Source organism: Panthera tigris, chromosome B3, assembly GCF_018350195.1.
Source record: "Panthera tigris isolate Pti1 chromosome B3, P.tigris_Pti1_mat1.1, whole genome shotgun sequence".
NCBI classification, from domain to species: Eukaryota; Metazoa; Chordata; class Mammalia; order Carnivora; family Felidae; genus Panthera; species Panthera tigris.
This window is the reverse complement of record NC_056665.1, coordinates 122,858,177-122,878,948: the sequence shown is the minus strand read 5'-3', so window position 1 is coordinate 122,878,948 and position 20,772 is coordinate 122,858,177. Positions and strand designations below refer to the sequence as shown.

General features: G+C 39.2%; 1 protein-coding gene across 9 annotated transcripts in view; it reads right to left on the bottom strand.

Moving 5' to 3' along the window:
• The window catches only part of NRXN3 (neurexin 3), a 1,570,788-nt gene that overhangs the window by 791,700 nt on the left and 758,316 nt on the right, over positions 1 to 20,772 (bottom strand). For all 9 annotated transcript variants that reach the window (XM_042990246.1, XM_042990247.1, XM_042990244.1 and 6 more), the window contains 4 exons: positions 18,962 to 19,343; positions 17,974 to 18,164; positions 17,004 to 17,177; positions 1,002 to 1,121 (listed from right to left, as the gene is read on the bottom strand). In XM_042990246.1, the coding sequence (XP_042846180.1) occupies positions 1,002 to 1,121; positions 17,004 to 17,177; positions 17,974 to 18,164; positions 18,962 to 19,343 (867 nt within the window). The remainder of the gene's footprint in view (positions 1 to 1,001; positions 1,122 to 17,003; positions 17,178 to 17,973; positions 18,165 to 18,961; positions 19,344 to 20,772) is intronic.

Here is a 20,772-nt window from a genome sequence, read left to right as displayed (position 1 = left end):
TTTTTTTTAATAAAACCAAGAGGCCACTGACTACAAGTTCAGATTGAAAAATAAACTCCTACCCTGAAGGCTACGTTTAGAAAATCTGAAGATTAGCAGGACCCACTAGGTCAGGGCTTTCAACACATCTCTTTGCAATAGGTATTCAGAAAATTCAGCTGTTTGCTCATCTTTAAAAATAGCCATGTCAGGAAAATAACACAAAAAGGAAGTGAAAACACAGACTATAGATTCCCACAGTATTGAAGTATCTCCACCATCAATTCTAGAATCAACTTCATGAAATCGGTCTTCTAGAATTAAATCAGCTCATGCGCCTGAGGCATTGCTAGTGCTCAAGATAACAACTAGCCCTCCTCCAATATGAACCACATTCACAGATACATACATATAAGTATACTCACAAAATAGAAATCATACATAAACAGAATTACTACGTATATATAAACCAAATAGATATTAATAAACTTAGCCAGAGGAAATTTCTGACATTTGCAAAACCCCTGAGAATGCTTTAAACGTCTCTAGCTAGAAAAAAATAATAAACTCTGAACATTTTCATCTTCTGGAAAATCTAAGAAATTCTCTAAACTCAGAATTTTGAAGAAAATAGCTACATTCCTTAAACATCCTCTGAATTCTAGACAATGCAAATGGGAAAGTCTCAAAGTTGTTATCCAGATGACTTAATTAATGGAAATTAAACTGCTTAGAGCAAAAATATTGGCTGAATTGTTTTTTGCTGCTCAGCCACACACAATCTAATCTTAAGAAGAAACATAGGGAGTAGGCAAATGGGAAAACATCCAGTAATGTTGAGCAAGAAATGTCTCTTTGCTCTTCCATTAAGAGCACCAGTCCTTTATTTTCCAAGTTTCTGGAGGAGGAAGTTGCTTACACATATTTCAGAAGAGCCATCCTTTTACATATTGCCCCTTAAGGTATCTCCAAACCTCTAAATTCTGCAAAAGAAATCACAAGTATAAAAAGGTTGGACTCACGATCATTGCACTGGTTTCCAGAATATGATGTCATGGAACAGTCACAGGTGAAGCCTTCCCACTGCTGCATGCAGACCCCCTGGTTGGCACATGAATCTTCCTGGCAGGTGGTACTTGGTCCTAGTAATTCATAAGAAGAGGGGAAGAGGAGAAAAAAGGAGAGAGAAGTGTTAATAATAAACCAAATTCAAAGGAATCACTTGAATTTGCTACTCTCATGCCCCCAAACACTCAAAAACACAACCGCCAAAAATTTCAACTCTATATCATGCAACAAGAGTCAGTATGTACAAAAGACTACAGAAATACACACTTAGCCACAAACTATCAACAGTTACACACATAAGGGAGAGGGCTGAACACACTGTTCTCTCTTAGGCAGACTTTGCAAGAGCTTCATCTCTACCATCCAACTAGAAAGATACTTCATTTGGAGCATGGTCTAACTGTATAATGCTAAAGCAGAAACATTTATTCCCATCACTCTTATGAATTAAGGAATAAGAGTCCCTAAAGTTTACTTAATGACATTTAAAAATGTTTGATGATATGAAGAGGAGGAGAAAAGTACAGCCAACATGTATTGGTGCTTTGTAGGTGGTAAGTGCTGGGTACTAAGCACTTTGTCTAGAGTATCTTATTACGCTCTCCAGTGACACGAAGAGGTAAGTAATTATGACTATCCATTTCACAGATTAAAAGAAAAAAAAACTTAGCTCATACAAGTGAAATAATTTACCCAAGGTCACATATTAGGTAATGAAAAGACCCTGATGTCCAACTTAGGTTAACTATCTCTGAGACCCAAGCTCTTAACTACATTAATTGTTTTTAAAGGGTTACTTCTCAGACCATCACCTGGGAAGTTGTTAGAAATACATATTATTGGGCCCAGACCTACTGAATTAGAAACCTAGGAAACAGGTATAAATTTGTGTTTGCACAAGCTTTCAGGAAATTGTGAAACAGCCTCAAATTTGAAAACCAGTATACTGCATCATGCCGCTGCTACAGGTTTATAAGAAAGTGTATTCAAAAGCAGCGTTCATATGCCAAATGATGCAAAAGAAAATTATTTGAAGGATAGGAAGAGAATATTAGAAATTAACTTTATTTAAAATTTCTTACTATTTCCATTTTTGTGTATCTTCCATAAGCAAGTAATATAGAAGTACTCCATTCTCAAAAATATTTTCTGGGTATGAGTGAGAAATTGAAAACGTTTGGTGATCTTTATCATACAAATTACCATTACAATTTCTCTTTAGGTCAGCCCGGGGCCTCTCTTTAACCATCCTCTCCTTTTCATTTCTATCTTCTGCCTAACCTTGGGATTATATATATAAACCTGCACCTTTGGAATTATCTGAGCTAACAGGAAAAACTCCTAGAGAGCCTCAGCAAAGGAGGTGAGCCCTTTGACTCATCAAATGTATTACTCAGGATCTGGTGCAAAAAAAGCAGTTGCCAGAGTAAAAATATATCCACTGCAATAAGTGCACATTTCACAATTTCCAAGCAAAGCCTCACACAGGCAGAGAATGTTGAAATGTATGCATGCAGAATCCTAAGGATGCATGTTCAAAAGAGACTCGTGACTACAAAGGGTTTGTCTTCTGGGTGGCAAGACATTTTGTATTTATTCATGAGGGGTGGAAGCGGTACAGACCGTCACTCCTAATACAAAGCTATTAGGATATGACATGAGAAAGTTCAAGACAATTACTAACACTAGGGGAGCAACACTGCTGCTGGGTCTCTGCAGCTCCTATATGCCATGTGGTTCCCCCATGTGGAGATGAAAGGAGGTTCATGGTCATGTTCTCAGTGGGTCTTAAACTTGAGCATTGTGTAGTACAAGTTTCATTAACAATGGCAAATCAGGACAGCTTCTTTCAAAGGATAAAAGTTTCTGAGAAGTCCACGGGGCTCCCTGACCAAACAGCTCTTAGCAGACAATGGATTAGTAATTCAATTGTACTCAAGAATCAGAAACACATGGCAGGCTTTCCCTTGAAAGGCAGAACAGCAAAAACTTTGGGAAAACAGAATAATTCCTTGCATGTTGACTGAACCTGAAGACAAAGGCTCTTCCATGCTTTTGCCTTTCCCTCTAACTAGATAAATTTTCACCATTTTCCAAGGACCAGCTCGAATGCCTCCCCCGTATAAAATATCCCCTACTAATTTCAAACAATTTTCCTGCTTCTTAGTGGCCACAGCACTTACTATCTGCATCATTAACATTTACATCTGATAATATTCAATTTAACACTTTATCACACATTGTGCTGTCCTCTGCCTATATAATCCTCTAATTGTTTCTTTCTTTCTTTTTTTTTTAGTATTTGTCCCCAAAAGATTGAACGCTGCCTGCTGTTAGAAATCATAATGTGCTTTGATTATATCCTTGCTGCATTAGTTTACTGTGCCAGATACAGAGAAAGCATTTTCAGTAAATGTGGGGCTGGTCTGAATTACAGCACTCCGATTTGCCTATGTCTCATACAGTCAAAACCTGAGCATGGGTGAATGTCTGTGCTCCGCAAAGTGAGCAACCTGTCCTATTTGTTGAAGGTTGGTCAGAAACCCAAAACAGAGGGAATTACAGGTTATTTTCAAATACCAAAGGATTTGTTTCACATGCACGAAGGGGTGACTGCCATGTAGAATCAGATAACCCTCGAAGACTGACTCCACTGTAATCACCTCAGAAGCAAGAGCCACTTCAGTGAGGGAGGACCAGAAGAACCTTCAATGACTTTTCATTTATCTGAGAGACTAAACTTGAACTTCCTATCAAGGCTGAGACCCTAGGGCCCCTGCCCCGTTCTCCAGCCTCATTTCCTACTATTGGCCCCCAACTCTTAGTGCTCCCGCCATCCCTTTCTCCTTCCAGTTCCTCTCTACCACAGCGGTGCTCACAGTGTGGGCCCCAAGTCAGCAGCACCTGTATCACCTAGGAGCTTGTGAGACATGTACCTTTTCAGTCTCCACCCAGAGTTACTGGCTAGGGGCAGGGCTCAGGAATCTGAGCTGTAACAAGCCCTCTGGGTGTTTCTGAGACCTGCTTATATCCTAGGACCTCTGCTGTAACACTTCAAGACCATCCCTACCTTCAAGGTCTACCTACAGACCTTCAAGGTCTGCTCTATCTACAGCCTGAAATGTCCTTCCCGCAGATTTTTGGTATAAAGCAACAGCTCAGAAAATATTGTTAAATAAAAAAAGAACAAAAGAGCCAAGAAAAAAAAATCATTCTTTTAGGACTCAAAGCCAAGAGGTTTTCCTAACTAACAATTTATCCGTAAAATTTACCAATATCATATCATACAAGCAATTTTCTACTTGGAACCACTTTTGGGGGGAGGTAGTGGTGGTGATGGTGGTATTTAATTGACCACATTTCCTCCCTTGATTTAACTACTGAACTCATTCGATCTCACCAGATATTGAGACAAGAACTCTCATGTCCCCAGTGTCCAAGGACAGTACGAACTGCTGAATGAGTAAGAGTTTGGACTAGACTCTTAAAACACTTCCTAGATGAAAATATAAGCTCCTATTCTTATTTCAAACTCCTTAAAGTACATCCTTCCCTGAACAGATTATATTTTATATCTTTATCTATTTTTCATAGATAGCAGGGTCTCCAAAATTAGAGAGACAGAGAGAGAGAGATTAAAGAAACATACCAAAATGCTCTGAAAAAAAAAAACAAGAACATCTTCAACGATGCTTTTAAATGCACACCACTGATATAAAATGATCTTATACAAATCAGAGAGAGGATATAACAATAACAAGAGATTTACATAGCACTTCTTATGTGCCAGACATTGTACTAAGTGCTTTTCAGATATTAATTCAATTAATCTTCATAAACACATGATGAAGCAATTACAATTAAAAGTATTAAAGAATTAGAACAGAGGAATGCTTTTATCATGGAAGATATCCAGAACTTCAAAAATAAAGGAATTTTTGGAGGCACCTGGGTGGCTCAGTTGGTTTTGGCTCAGGTCTTGATTGCATGGTTTGTGAGTTTGGGCCCCACATGGAGCTCTGTGCTAATGGTGCAGAGCCTGGTTGGGATTCTCTCTCTCTCCTCCTACTCTCTCTGCTACTCTCCTGCTTGCTCTCTCTCTTTCAAAATAAGTAAATAAACTTAAAAAATTACAAAAATAAAAGAATTTTTTCACTGATGATCAAGTTGAAAGGAAAGGATTTTAGAAAAGTAAATTAAGACATAGAGTAGGAGCTTAGGTGCCTTTTTTTTTTCTTTTTTTTTTTTGGCAAGGCCCCATACCTAACAAGTAGCAGGGTAAGGTCTCAAACCCAAGTTTTCCAACTCCATAGTTGAGCCACCTACCCTCTATGGATATGTGTAAGCCAGAGGGTGTGTCTGTTTGTGCGTGTGTGTGCATGCATGCATGCGCATATTCCCATTGGATTAACAAGAGAAACTTAAATAAGGTATCTCTAATCTACAACCAGACAAAGATGACATTTTAATGTAAAAATGTATGTTTTTTTGAGAAAAATTCCCAAAGGCCATTTCAATTCAAAATTCAATTAAAATTAACAGGAAGATCTAGTTTGACCAAATATATATAATACCAGAACAAAAATCTGTATCAAATGCATACTTATAAATAAAACATATTCCTAAGAACTCAATAATAATTTTGTCCAAAGCATTTTTCTAAATCAGCCTAAAATTTCAAATATTCTAAGATAACATAAACTTTCAGAATTATATATTTAGAAGTTCTCAAAATTATTATTAATAGTTTAAAACTGTACTAAACCTTTAGGAAACCCTTGTATAGAGATGATGAATACTACTTTTTCATTTGATATGTAACCAATTCTCACTAAAATTGCCACATATTCTTTGGAGAAAAGGCAGCAACATCTTTATAGTAGGAAGGGACAAGGCAACAGAAGCAACCATGAAAAAACTAAGCAAGCCCTCAATGATGCTTGTACTTCGGTTTCTAACTCCCAGTTCTGTTTTTAGTTCACAGAAAAAGCATCACATTGAGTCTTTTTTTTTTTTTCCCAGATGATACCTCCGGCTGCCACAAATTTCCCATCACTCTGCTTGAACTTGGGATTGGTTTTTTCTCTTTAAGAACTGTCTCAGACAGTCATTTCATGCCTGTTACTGCTAAAATCAGTACATGCAAACTGATTCAGTCAACTCCTCTTCATAGTCTAGAAAACCAAAAGTTGACAGACTTGTCTTTTATGACTTGCAAGTCCTTGAGATAAAGTGCTGCCTGAAGCAAAGGACACTTATACTAGAGTGTATTTTCCCTCTATTATTGCCCAAGTAGCACTTAACCAAACCTATGACTCAAACATTCCAATTTAACATAGATATTGCTAAACTAGCACCAGCTGTCTTGGCCATATTGGGGTGGTAAGATTGGTGATGAGGGGAGTCCGGGAATGATACATCTGTTCTGATTCCCTACATCCATTTATGCTAAAGGGCCAAGAGTGGTGGCCCAGTGGTAGGCATGAGGCAAGGCTGGTTTAATAATATCCATTGTCTTTAATCACAAAACATGAGGTGTTTGTCAAAGGATTCAGAATCTATGAGTGAAATCTGAATGTGGAAGCATCATCACAGTAGACCTCTGTGCCAGCCAAAGGGTTTGTCTGTCCCTTACCCAGTAGAGCTACTGTGGGAGGAGCCTTATGAGAGTTGCCATGACTGTCCAGAGACATCCCATCTGTCACCTGCAACTTTATTTTCTACTCTTGATAACTTTTGTACTTTTACATTTTCAAATTTACATTGTTTCACAGAGGAAGAAGGAGTGAGCAGTAATCAAGTGGGAAAGAAGAAGAAGAAAGAATGGAAAAAGCAAGATGAATACACATAGATACATGTATTTGTGCATGTGTATGTGCATATATGCACAAGACCCTTACCAGTTTTCTGAGCAATCTATAGTATCAACTGCTAAAATATAAGGATTTAAATGCTGAAGCTTCAAGGACAGTGTTTGTGACATTAGGGATAGTCTATTTAGTTAGCTGCACATAAATCTTGGTCCTTGAAGCAAAGATCCCTCTGTGCTCCCAGAGTGATTCTATATTTATAGTGTTGGGTTCTCTTGGCTTTTCTGAAGATAGTCATTTGCAGACAACATAAGATTCATCCCCTTTAATGGGCAGAAACCCAATTCACTTCTATTTAATTTCAAAATAAGAAAGCAATGATCCTTAAATGTGTCAAGTGTCCTTCATAGAGAGCTACCTGAGAAGTGAATGCTCTAGTTCCCATTTTACAGAAGATTAAGCAAAGTCAGAGAATAGGGTCCTAAATATTATTATAAAATTTCATTGGCAGAAAGACCCAAGAGCAGCCATGTTTCCAAGATGTTACTTTTTTGTATTGAAGGCAATTCCCGTGCTCAGAAAGGCATCACAACTGCACCTAGCAAGCATGCTCAGGTGTTTATGGTTTCCTCTTCTCAAATGAGGGTTCAAAAATGTCACTTGGTTAGGATGAGGAGTGAAAAAAACTAATAATAAAATCTAACATTTTGGGGACACTGAGGAGAACAGAGGTATTACTAAAACTGCTCCAATCACTCCAGCCCTCTCATCGTATACTGAGTATAAAACAAGTCAAGATGGGCATGGACATTGGTTGAAACCAAGATGCCCTCATGAGATCTTTACCTCCAATGGCCTTTGATCAGTTCTGTGTAGGTAAATACTTAACAACCACAACCACCACCACAACAAAACCCTGATCCGTAACATTTCTATAACCTGATTTCCATAATGTAAAATTCTCCCACCACGGCCAATTTCAAGCTAATACATGTTACATGATGTCAACCAGTGTGCAAAATTCCTGAAAATTCCTACACTGGTACCAGTTCTAGTACAGCACTTCCCTTGATGGTCACTGAACTGCAAAGTATGTATACTTTCTGAGTAAAGCAATTTATTCATGTGACCTTCCATGACAATGGAGGGGTAGCAGTGGATGACTGCTTCTTATGGAGTATTTGTCAAGGTCTACAATCATAAAATATTCTTGCTCAATCCACCCTATTTTCAGAGGGTGCCTGGGCCATAAAGGTCAAATGATTAGATCATTTTTTCTTTTTAAAATAATGAAAAGCTTGTCAAAAAGTCAATGTTGCCCCGAAAAACGTAAACTGAGGCCTCATTTTCTGATTTCCCTTCTTTTCTCAGCACTGGTGTAGTGATGTGTTGGGGTAGTAGAGGGCATTTCTAAAAAGAGAGAAAAGAGGTTTCAAAGGGCAAGCTGAATGAAAAGATAGCTGATTTTAAAATACTTTGTTTTAAATAACATTGTGCAAATATCATCTATAACTTAGTGAAATAGTATTGACATAGACACCATCTAACATAAAATCAGCTAGAGGACATTCTCAGGCACCATTTGGTCACCTATGTGGTGCCTCTGCTACAGAAATAGGAAAGTCTGGACTCACACCCTTTGGCACAGTAGGAAAGAGGTCATAGGCTTTAAAACTTAGCTTTATCACTTACTAGCAATGTGACCCTGGGCTAGCCACTTAAATTCTCTGAACCCATCTGTAGAATAGAGATAGAAATCATCACTACCTCATATGATGTGAGGATTAAATGAGATAACATATGCAAACCCTATAAAGTCATCTTTAGGTCACAAGGTCATGGTCACAATGGAGACACAATATACCAAGTCTTTAGCATATGTATACACTAGGTAAACTTTCAATGAAGGGCATTATCAACTCTGTTGGAAAGGAAAATCAAGTTCTATCCATTTTAGTTGGGTGTATAGTTGGTCAGGAGTCCAGAATCAAGACACATTAAGGTAGTAAGTCCTAACTGCCCAGCTCTCTTTTGAGAAGCCTCTGTCATGCAGTGCTGAGAGACAAAAGGCAAATTTAATTCCTGTGTTTCATTATTTCCTATAATTCAAATCACTTCCTTTAGTATTTTTTAATGTTTATTTATTTCTGAGACAGAGATGGAGCACAAGTGGGGGAGGGGCAGAGAGAGAGGGAGACCTAGAATCCAAAGCAGACTCCTGTCAGCACAGAGCCCGATGCAGGACTCGAACTCATACACAGTGAGATGATGCCCCGAGCCAAAGTCGGTCGCTCAACCAACTGAGCCACCCAGGTGCCCGGCAAATCACTTCTAAGAGACTGATTTCGATTAGGTCCAATGCTACATTTTATTATGTAAAATATGATGGAGAATATGAGAAAGCCCTTAGCTTTGGGGAAAATTAAGTGGGGAACTATACTTCTCACATTAAAAAAAAAAGTTGGAGAATTTAAATTCCCTTTACCTGTTGAAGCGTTTGATGCCAACTCTTATCTAAAATTACTTAAAACAATCCTCACATTTTTAAGGCATCAAAGCCCCATACATTCATTGACTTATGCAAGATACAAAACATTCAAAACCACATCTAATCAATTCTTGGTACCCCCAATCCACCTGCCCACCATTTGGGCAGAAGAACAAATCACATTTCTAGAAAAGAAGCTATTACATATTTAACAAGAAATAGAGCCTTTTAAGGGGAATTATAGTGGAAAGTGGGGAAATGTATTCTTATTAATCATCCACCCCAATAAAAAGCTATTCTTTTATTTTTTATAGTTTATAACTCATCTGTTTCACTACCAACAGGTCAAATTTAATGTTTCTCTCATAGTTGTATGACCCCTTTCTTATTTGACAGCTTTTAAGGGATATCTCTAGGAATACCCCTCTTATAATAAAAAGGAATTAGAAAATTACTTCTGAAAGGTCCATAGATATTGTCACTGTATTCAAGGGACCCTTGAATCTCAGGGTACCTCCTGATATGAAACACGTAACATAGTCAGGGTAGAAGGGAAACAACCAGGAGAAAAAGATTATTTTCTTCCTCATTCCTCAGATGTCTCCTCTGGGAGAGAAACATGTTTACCTCCTTAGCCACCTAAAGTAACAAGTATCAGGTTAAAGCCTATTCCCTCAACCTTGGAACATGCTACTTCCCTCCCTCCTAACTCTGCTCTCTGTTTTTCAGTTCCTGTCCTCCACATCCATTCTCCACCTGGTGTCAGAGTGATCTTGATAAAATGAAAGCTGACCAAGTCTCTGTCCTCCTCATAGTGCCCTCAGGGTAATGCCCAACTCCTCACACAAAAAGGCAGTCATCACCTGCCTCCATCCTATGTTCTAGCTTCACCTTTGATCACATCTCCATATGCAAATTATTTCAGCCAAACTGAGCTTCACATTGGTCCTCAGACTGGCCAAACTCTTGAATGTGTTTCTACCTGTCACGTACCTCAAACATGTTATCCTTCCAACTTGGCTCAAACTCTGCCTGAGAAATACACCTGAGCACCTACCATGACCATCCAACCCCCATAGTCCAGCAGCCCTCCTCTGTGTTCACACAGCATGCTCCTTCTCTTCTAGAAAATCAATGTTCGTTCTGCATTGTCCTTCCTGGAGGATCCCATTCGAATGCATCTGAAGTCAAGCTGTATCACACTGGTAATCCCAGTGCCCAGCTGAGTGCCTGATACATAGGAGTAGGTATGTTCCCATTAAACTTAACACAATCACACAAATGACACCACCCCAAACACAGTGGTAAGAGGACTCAGGCAATTGATCTGTCTGGACTCATCATGCCACTTCCTAGACCCCACTATTATAGTGTTTTCTGAATACCATTTGCCTTTACATTTCAACCTGTCTCTCATCTCTTTGTCATATGTTTTTACTGCCCTTCACACTTCATGGTAATGAGTACTATCTGTGCCCACAGGTTGTAGCTAAAAGAGCCAGCATGAGTAATGATCCAAACCCCAATGTCAGGAGAATAAAAAGTAAAAGGCATTTACATCCTAAAGGTCTTTTGCCACAATATGGGGAAAGAGTACAATGACCCAAAATAATTATAAAGGATAACAGCTCCTGCCACGAAGTGACTGTCCGGTCATCAAGAATGGAAGAGCATTTGGGTCAATACAGTAATAACATGAAAAAACTGATGATTTCACTGATTCTACAAACGGGCAAATTAAGATATTCCAAACTATTATGTCCCTAAACCTGTACTATACTTTGGCTAATAATTTATAATAGGCATAGAAATCAACCATTTCTTTGTAGGATTCCTACAAACCCTTTTTCCTTTGAATGGCAAATTTAAGATCATTTTGCAACATCGGGAGCTGCTATGTAAAAAGGCCTGTGCTAGATTCTGGGGGTTCAAAATACACATAGTTCTTATCGTAAAGAATAAAGTCTGGGAGGAAATACAGTTCTCTAGTTGTATCTAATAAATCTGATCATAACGAGCTTTGACAATCTTGGATTATCTCTTATTGTAGATTAAATACTATCCCCTTCCCCCCTCCTCCATTACAGAGTGTCAGTCGGTAGACCTATTTTGACAAGGAGCAGAATTTCTGAAAACAATAGCCTTTAGTAATACTGAAAGGCCTCTTAACATTCTTTGAAATTGAAAGCAAAAAAATTAAAAAAAAAAAGCAAGCAATAAAAAGAAAAAAAATGGAAAGCTATTTTACAGCTACCTTGGACTTCAAAATACTAATCCAGTGTATGTTGTTTTCATTAATTTTATTATATATCAGCATATATGCAAATCTGCTAAGAAGTGATGGAAAAAAAGTTATAGAAAAATGGTTAGAGAAAAACCTCATTTAGTTGATGTCCACCCAAGAGATGGACACTTGTATTGGTTACCCACATAACAGACAGCAAGTCACAGCAAAGTAAATGATCCTTTAGGTGAAGAGCAGTATTTTTTAAAGCTACCCTGTTAACTACTTTTAACAATTTTTGCTGGTTGCAAACTCGCAGAAGCCATTCGACGCTCAATCCCCTGCTGAACTATCAGCCAAAAGATGCCTAAAATGCCTTCCTGGTTTGCCATTCTGAATCAAGTAGCCTGACACAACTTGACCAGTGGTCCGTTACAGACTTTGGATGGTGCCTCTCCAAATGGTAGAAGAAGCAGTGTCTGTGGGAGATATTCACTGACGTCTAACAAGCAGGCTTTTTAAAGGGTATTCAGGATAAAACGGACACATCCTCTTCTTCCCCAAGAGTACTTTTTCCTTTAGCTCACAAAACAGGAAATTAAAGTGCTCAACCAAAATCCCTGATAGGAAACATAAATCTCTAGAACGTTTTAATGACATTGATATCTCCCAAATGCCTAGAAATATTTCTTTAAAATGAGTTAAGAGAAAATGACATTCTCTTTCATAAGGCCCAAGCCCTCAAAAGTCCTGAGAAATGACCTCCCCGACCCAAAAAATTATAAATTAAGAACTGGAGTGGTCTTTTTTTTTTTCTTTTTCTCTTTCCAAGTGTTGCCTTCCTCTAGTGACTACATCAAGAAGAGCCAACCCATCCGCGGCAACTACTTGGAGAGGTATTAACCATTTCCAGAAGTGGATTAATGTGTTCGTGAGTTGTCACAATACAGGATGCTGTTAAACCTCTTTAGTCCCTTGAAAATGGAATCATGTTCTCATCCCTAAAAAGTCTTGCTTTTGTTGTTTTGCACTCATTGATCTGGGTTTTCTGCCACTGTTTCTGAAGAACATGGGGTTCAGCCCCCTCCCCAAAACTGATGCTGTCCAAGAGGTGTGACAGCTTGGAGGCCCTTAAAGAAAAGATACCGAGGGTTACACAGGGCATCTCTCAGTCCAAAGTGGTAATGGGAACAAGAACCTTCTCTACCTTGCAGGTCAGCTTTGGTCAACGCAACTTTGTTAGCAAAAGAACAGAAAAGCGAAAACAATAACCAGAGGTTAGTAACAGGTAGAGTAAACCAGGGCAACATTACAGAAATGAAAATACAATTGGCATAACCAACATCACTCAAAAAGACAATCAAAATGCTCTACAGGTTCTCCAGAGACAGCACAGACAGGTGATGCATGGACCAGGGCAGAGCAGGCCTCATCAGAGCCACGTCAGCAGAGCAGGGGTGGGAGAACACTGGGCTTGACAAAGCAGAAGCAGTGGTAACAAGAGCCTTCCCACATCCACACAGCCAACCCCAAGGCATATGGTCCAGAAAAATGATTCTCCATGAGTCAGAATAAACATCAAGAAATAAAGGTAGTGTGTGGCCACACTGAAAGACACGTGTGCACAACCAGACCAAGCCCACAAAATTCTGAACATCTAGGAGTTAAGTATGGAAGAGTCACTTGGGAGCACTCCTTGTAACCTGTGGAAAATGCCACCAGGGAATGTGGCACTAGAACTGGGCACGTGCATGAAGGTGACTTGGGAACTCCAAAGAGCTCCATTTGTTTGATTTGTAGGAATATAGCGAAACCCAAATGGCTGTGAGCAAAAAAGCACCAAACCAATGTCCTTTTTATTTATTCGTGCCAGTCTTGAAATGAAGCACGTGTGTTTCTCTCAGATGTTTACCATCTGCAATCGTGGAATCGCATTTCCAGCCAATACATGCCTTGGTCTCACTGCAAAGCTGGCCTCAAGATAGAAAGAGAGATTTACCAGCTGAGACTAGAACCAGACATTATTTCAAAATTCCTAGCCCAAATTAAGAAGCTGCAAGTCATAGCCAGATGTTGGCTAGGTTGTCTGGAAATTGAGCTTAACTTCTGAAATATATATTCCGCATATATTAGAGACGTAAAATCAAAACATAGCTCAAGATTTTTTTCTTTCTTACTACAAACAGTTGAGAGGCAGAGTAGGGGATTAATATGCTTTTTTAAAATAATTTTGGACTCTTTGCACTTAGATATACAAGGGAAAGTAATACAATTACTACTTAGGGATCTTGAAAGATCATTATCAATGACTTTGACAAAACATATGATATATTCTGGCCTATGTACCCCAGACAGTGAGGATAAAACACATTTACCATCTTGAAGAGATGCAGCTCTTTGGTTTTAGTAACAGATCCTCATCCCCTACCTATTTATTGTTCTACATACAGAAATGATACATCAGGAAATGTATTCTATTTCCTATGATTGCCATGCTGCACAATACTGAAAGGCCTTCTCAAGGGGTCCATAGAATGAACAGAGATTCAGAATGAGAATGACATCTGTCTGCAGTCTCTCTAAGGTTCTGTGTTCCTCGTTCCCTCCTCCCCGTCTTCCTTAGCTTCATTTCCACAGTGCCCTAAAAGGCTCCTGGGACCTCTTATAAGGGCTTATGCACATGGTGTAAACTTCCAATGGCAGTAATTTATGCCTTAACCCACTTTTTGGTCATTCTTCCTGGCCACTTAGGCTAATTATCCAAGTCATCGGTGTACAATAAACAAGGACGTTCCTCCCGAGCACTCACCCCCCCCCCCCACTTCATCCCACCCAGTGGGGCGGTCATAATGCTCCATAGGTAATCACTGCAATTATCTCCATGGCAATAGAGTGCAGGGTTATTAGGCCCAGGGGACTTGCCACAAATTCGGATGGCAGAACCATCAAGTCACAATATCCGGTGCTGGACAATCACCCATACTCAGAGGAAGGTCAGGCCCCACCATAATGCATGTGATGAGTCATGCCAAACTGCACACAGAGATACAGGTAGGGATGGGAACATTTTCCCCAATTTGATGGGTAATTTCCTTTTGCTAATGCTCTCACTGCTTCTCCTGAAGTTCTCTTAAGTGAACTCCATTCCCCCCTTTATGCTATATCTTTTAAGCCACCCTTATAAAAGTTAGTTTAGACGTCCTTTTAATCCAGTACAACAGTTTTAGTTCCTTATACCCCAATTTTTTTATACTCTATAGAACTATGCTTCCAATGCAGTAGCCACAGATACATGTAGCCACAGAGCACTTGAAAGGTGTGTAGTCTGAATTGAGGTGTGCTCCAAGTGTAAAATACACACTCGGTTTTGAAGGTTTAACGTGAAAAAGGAATGTAAAATGTATTATTAATAATTTTATACCATTACACGCTGACGTGATAATACTTTGGATATGCTGGGTTAAGTTAAATAACATAAAATTAAAATTAACCCTACCTGTTACTTTATATCTTTTTTACAAGTAGCTAGAATACTAGGAAATTTAAAATTACATATGTGACTCACATTATGTTCCTATCAAGCCACGCTGCTACAGAGTTAAATGGATGATTCCTATTAACTTACAAATCTGAAAAGCGGATGGCATGATAATATTTAACATCTGAAGAGTACCGTATGCTTTTTAATGTGTGTATTTATGTTTTAATTAGGTATGATTAATTATTGCAGGATAACTGGAATTTCTGTCATCCCACAATCTTTGAAACTAAGATATTTGATTTAATTCCCAAATGTTACATTTATCCCAGCATTGCCTTTAATGCTGAAAGAAGTAAGAGCAAGCCAAGGAGACAAAAATTCTTGATTTAAATGACATCGTGCATTTTCAGGAGAAGAAAACAAAGTGGCTATTTTAAGTGCATGGTGATTCCCAACTTCCTGTCTTCTCAGGTACACAGACCATATGTGGTCCACTGGATATAAGAAATTCCTGGCCAAAGGAAAACTGGAGTGGACTATTCCATCTTATTACTAGAACACGTGGGAAGTTGACTCTTAGGCAAAGGGGAGTGACTTCCATACTGCAAGTCAGCTTGTGAAGCTGATGGGAAGCTTTTATAAAGGTAGCAGTGAACCCAGAATGAAAGCTGGTTAAAGAACAGAAGCAATAAATGAGGTTGAACTTAGGAGATGAGTGAATGGGTTTGACACAGTAAGTCAATGAGATAGAAAAAAAAACAACACAATATGCTATTGCACATAGGACCATGAGGCTCAACCAGACAAAAGAATGCTAACTGGTCAGACAGACCAGTTAGCTAACTGGTCAGACAGACATCTTTGCCTTTCAAGTTAGGTAAGGGTCCCCTTTCCAACCTACCAAAGGACCGGGGTGGGGGGGGACGGTGGAGGAGGAGGCTGAAGGGGGGGGGGGGGGGGGGAGGGAGGCTGAAAAGTGTTCACTGCTTCCCTCTGCTGGTTAAACTAGACTGTTTTGTTATAAAGAACTGTTGAATACCAGAAGACCTGTAAAATTCAGTTAGTATCTTAAAGATATTAAGATATCTTTATCTTATATATATTATCAGAAACAGGCTGAGCATGGTTTTTTTTTTTTTGTGCTGCACTGATGGACATGCAATGTTATTAGATGTCTGTAATGAGATAATACATGCAAATAATAATCTTACTGTTTATTGAGTACCTACTATGTATGTACCAGGCATTTTATGTATAGCTCTGATTTACAGATCTTATTTTCCAAAGCAAGTTTTATTGCCCCAATTTGCAGGTGAGGAGGATAGAGATCAGAGAAGTTAAGTAACTTGCCAAATGTCACACAATGAACAAGAGTCGCTATCTGGACCTAAATCCATGTCTTTTCTAACATTGACACCCATGCTGTTGCATGACATCGCACTAAGGAACTACCTAACAATGCCTGACATCTAGTAAGTATTCAATAAATGTTAGTTCCCTTCCCTTATCATGGCATTCTGACATCATTTTCCAACCTCCTGCTGAGTTTGCATTAGATGATGCAATAGCTATTAGAAACATTTCATTAATGGTGACACCCACATAAAAGTCTGCCATGTATAAAAACATAAATAAAAACCCCTACTGCCCTTTCAGCCATGCTGGAAGCAAAGGTACAAGTCCGGAGGAGTCTGATGTCAATGCCAGGGAAAGTCCTCTACTGGCAAGTATGTGACACTGGGAAGACATCTGCCAACATACATTCCCAGCGCCTGAGGCCCATGTCTTGACATACTGAGCCAGTGACAAGAGGACACCAATGATGACGCAACGTCAGATAACCAATGGGAATGAGAGATGACTGGTAAACCAAGTAAGAAGGCACTGGCAGAGGCAGCAAAGAGGCGTGGTGCTTGCGACAAGGCTGTAGCTTGAAAAGAAAAGAGGCCGTACCTTCACAGCCACGTTCTATCTGTCCACTCCGATGGAGGGCATCATTGATGAGGTCTGGCAGACGCCCATTCAAATCCACCGAGGCCAGACATCCCTGAAAGCCATCCCGGGAAGCCACCAATTTTGGAAGGTTGCTGTACATGCCTTGGGCCAGACCCGCCATGTAGAGGTCACCTGCAAAAGAGAGTAAGTAGCAAGAGCAAATGAGTAAAGGGTTAGAAACCATGTCAACTAAAGCTAATGCACCTTAGGCTAGTATACTTCTTGGATAATGATAATAAAGCTGGGAGGGGGAACCAGCATAAACAACTAATTACCAGAGTTTCTACATTGTAGACAGAGGAAACTAACATTGCTTATGTCATTCATTTTCTGCATGCCATCTCACAAATTTTAATCACTATATTCAGTCTATGAGGTAGGTATTGTTCCCATTTTATGATGAAGTAAAGATTAACAGGATTTTCAACAAAACCACCACTTACTCACTGCTTTTTATGTGCTTGTTACCAATAATATGCTTAGGATTTTATAGACATTATCCCATCAAAAATCATAACAGCCCATAAAGGTAGTAACAATTATTATCCTCATTTTGCAAAAAAAAAAAGTATACAGAAGCTGAACAAGGCTAAGAGATTTCATCAAAGTCACCCAGGCAGTAAGCGATTCAGCTGAGATTCCAAAACATATATATATATCCTTTCCTCTATATTATGAGCCCCCACATTTTGACATTTATCACCTCACACTCAGCCCCCACATACCCCAGGTTTACAGAGAAAATGAACCATCCCTGGAAGAGTGGTTTAAGTAAAAATTGCATTTGGATATAATTTAATGTTGTTAAAATAGGATATGCATTATGTATCGAAAACACATAGCATTCCTAACTTGTAGTATACTTCTGCAAACAGCCTTTCTATTGTAAAAAATGTTCTAAAAAGGAAATCCTTCTTTACAGGTTTACCTTTCAAATCCAGATTTTTGGCACCATTGATAACCTGAGTGACCACTTTAGTGTCCACTTTCAAACTGTGGGTGTTACTGTTGTCTCGGGTGATAACGACGTTGTGCCACTGGTTGTCATTCAGGGGGCGGTCACTGTTGCCCTTGATCACATTGGGACCATTCCCGAGGTCAAACACATAGTGTATGTACCTGTGAGAAACAATAACCCCCCAGTGAGTTGAGACTCCCTAAAGTAGATTAATGGCAACCTATATACATAACTGACACTAAAGGCTTCACATCCCCCATGTTACCCTGGCATTATGCAGGAATAATAAAGCTTGATTTAGGATTGTAAAAATAATCCTAGCCTATCCTATCAGACCTTAATTCCATACTTACGTAATTCACTTCTCTAACACTATCTAAAAATCCAGAGTCACAAAGTAGTGTAGACAGTACATTCCAAAACACTAAGGGGTGGCATTTAAATTCTGTGGATCATGGATCTATTATCTGGTTCTGTTCTAGTTTTTGTTTTTATTTTAACCATTTTCCAACACACGGTAGTAAAATATCTTGCAGAAAGAAGAGCTTTTAAAACGTTGCATAAATGAGCTAATGGTAATGCTGAAAATATCTATATTTCATTTCTTCCTATAGACTTGGTAGCTGAAGATAGCACTGACCCAGAGACAGATGCAATGCACCCTATATATCCTTCTTTTGCAAAAATAAGCTTCTCTCCTATAGGCTTAAAGGACTACATTTTACAGTAAAAAAAAAGTCTGAGAATATTGAGTTAGTGGAATATCTTTAAATAAACTAATGAATTTCTCTTCCTTCCAGCCCTAACCGTTACATAGGTATTTTTAATCAATGAGGATGAGAGCATGTACTGGGAATAGAGAGTAGGGAACAGAATGGGTACTTTTTTTCATATCCGTATTTCATGCAGGGCTTGAGCTGAGATACCTGGTATAAACTATGTGAAGTGTTCTACTCACCCCTTGACTAGCTCAACTGCAATGAAGTCATTGCCATCACCACTGTTGAAGAGGATGAAGCCATCAGCTGAGGTGGTCTTGAACTGGAAGAAGAGGTGCATAGAGGTGTATGCCTGGAGGGTGGCCAGGCTCAGGTAGCTGCTCTTGGTCTTAAAGGTGACAGGGTCAGCAATGATGTTCCTCAGTCCAAAACGTGCCTTCAGCTCACAGTAATCAATGTCACCATTTTTGCACAAGTCAATGTAGAGCAGGCCATTGAACATGAGGCTCTGCAAGTGCCCAATGAAACTGGAGGGGACAACGGAGATGTAGCGTTTCTCAGTCATGATTCCAGTTTCGATATTGTGGAATTCCAAGCGGGTATGGTCCCCCACCATTGTACCTATGAACATCACAAAGGAGATACCAACAAGTCACCATGTTTTGTCACGGCATCCTTACTGTATCTTTTAGGTGTCCATGCAAAATATTCACTTCCAGAAAACAAAATACTCAATGTAGTATGGAGCCAATGTTCAGTCAGGAGGCTGACTCTTGACCCAGTCTGAGCTATATGCCCTGCATACCATGCTCTCATGCCACAGCTCAGAATATTCCATCACATAACAGAAAATACGCAATTGTGGATAATTCCACTGACAGGGCAAAACCATCCATCTCCATTCAAAAAAAACAATTGGGTATGAAGCATACTATAAGCAGAAAAGTCTCTTGCCCTAAACCTTTTAAAGATACAACAAAAAAAGCATTAGGCATTCAGTACCAAATATTTATTGATGTAATAATTTACCACCTAGTACTTGTAGAAAGATTCTATTGTAGAACATTAATTTTTTTTCTGAGCAGCAACTGTTGCTATTTCTGATAAAACAGCTTCCATCTTTATTTTACCTTAAAACCATCTGGACTGGATAAAGCTGGCCCTAACCCAGCTCTTGAAATAATCAGGCTACCCAGACTGGACGTCTCCATATATTTTATGCCCCTAACCAAAGAGCATTGTCTATATGGACTAACAAGGTGGTCTTTAAACTTTATCATACCTCTGGCTCACATTAAGGGCTTCTTAACTCACAGTTCCCTAGGCCCTGCCCTCAGAGTTTATCATTCAAAAGTCTGGGGTGTAGCCTGAGAATATGCATTTCTAACAAGTTCCAAGGTGATGCTTATATAGCTGGTCTAGGAACCACCCTTAGAACCAAGGGATTAGCAGCAACATAAACTGGAGTATTCAGTAATTATTCAGTAATTAACTCGAGTAATATTCACCTCCAGAGCTTTTGCTAGAACACCTTTGAAAGAGTCATTCTTGGTAAATAAGGTTTGTTGAAGGAATAAGAAGAAAACCCAGAGCTGCTGGAGGCCTCGTGATAAGGAGAGAGATTGGGCCTGCCTGAGTAGACAGCCAACCCGGAAGATAACCACAACATGGACGGAAAGTTTCTCTAGGGTGATGCCATGTGAAGGTCTGGATTCAGTAGTCACAGCCAGACTTTTAACTATATAGCAATAGATTCCCTTTTGTGCTTCAAGCATTTGAGTTGGGTGTCTGACACTTACAATTAAAAGATCTCCAGCTGATACAAATAAACTAGTAGACCTTTCATTACATGGCTTATCTAGAAGTAGTAAGTGAATAGGGCAGGAGTAATGAAAGGGGTTTGAAATAAATACAAAAGAGAATGGAAATCTTAATAACAAAGTCAAGAAAAACAGCATTAGTATGGCTAGAGTAGATGGTGACTCCCTCAACATTTATATAGACAAATCATTAAAATTTAACAAACCATGCCCTAATGCCCCAGTGGTGA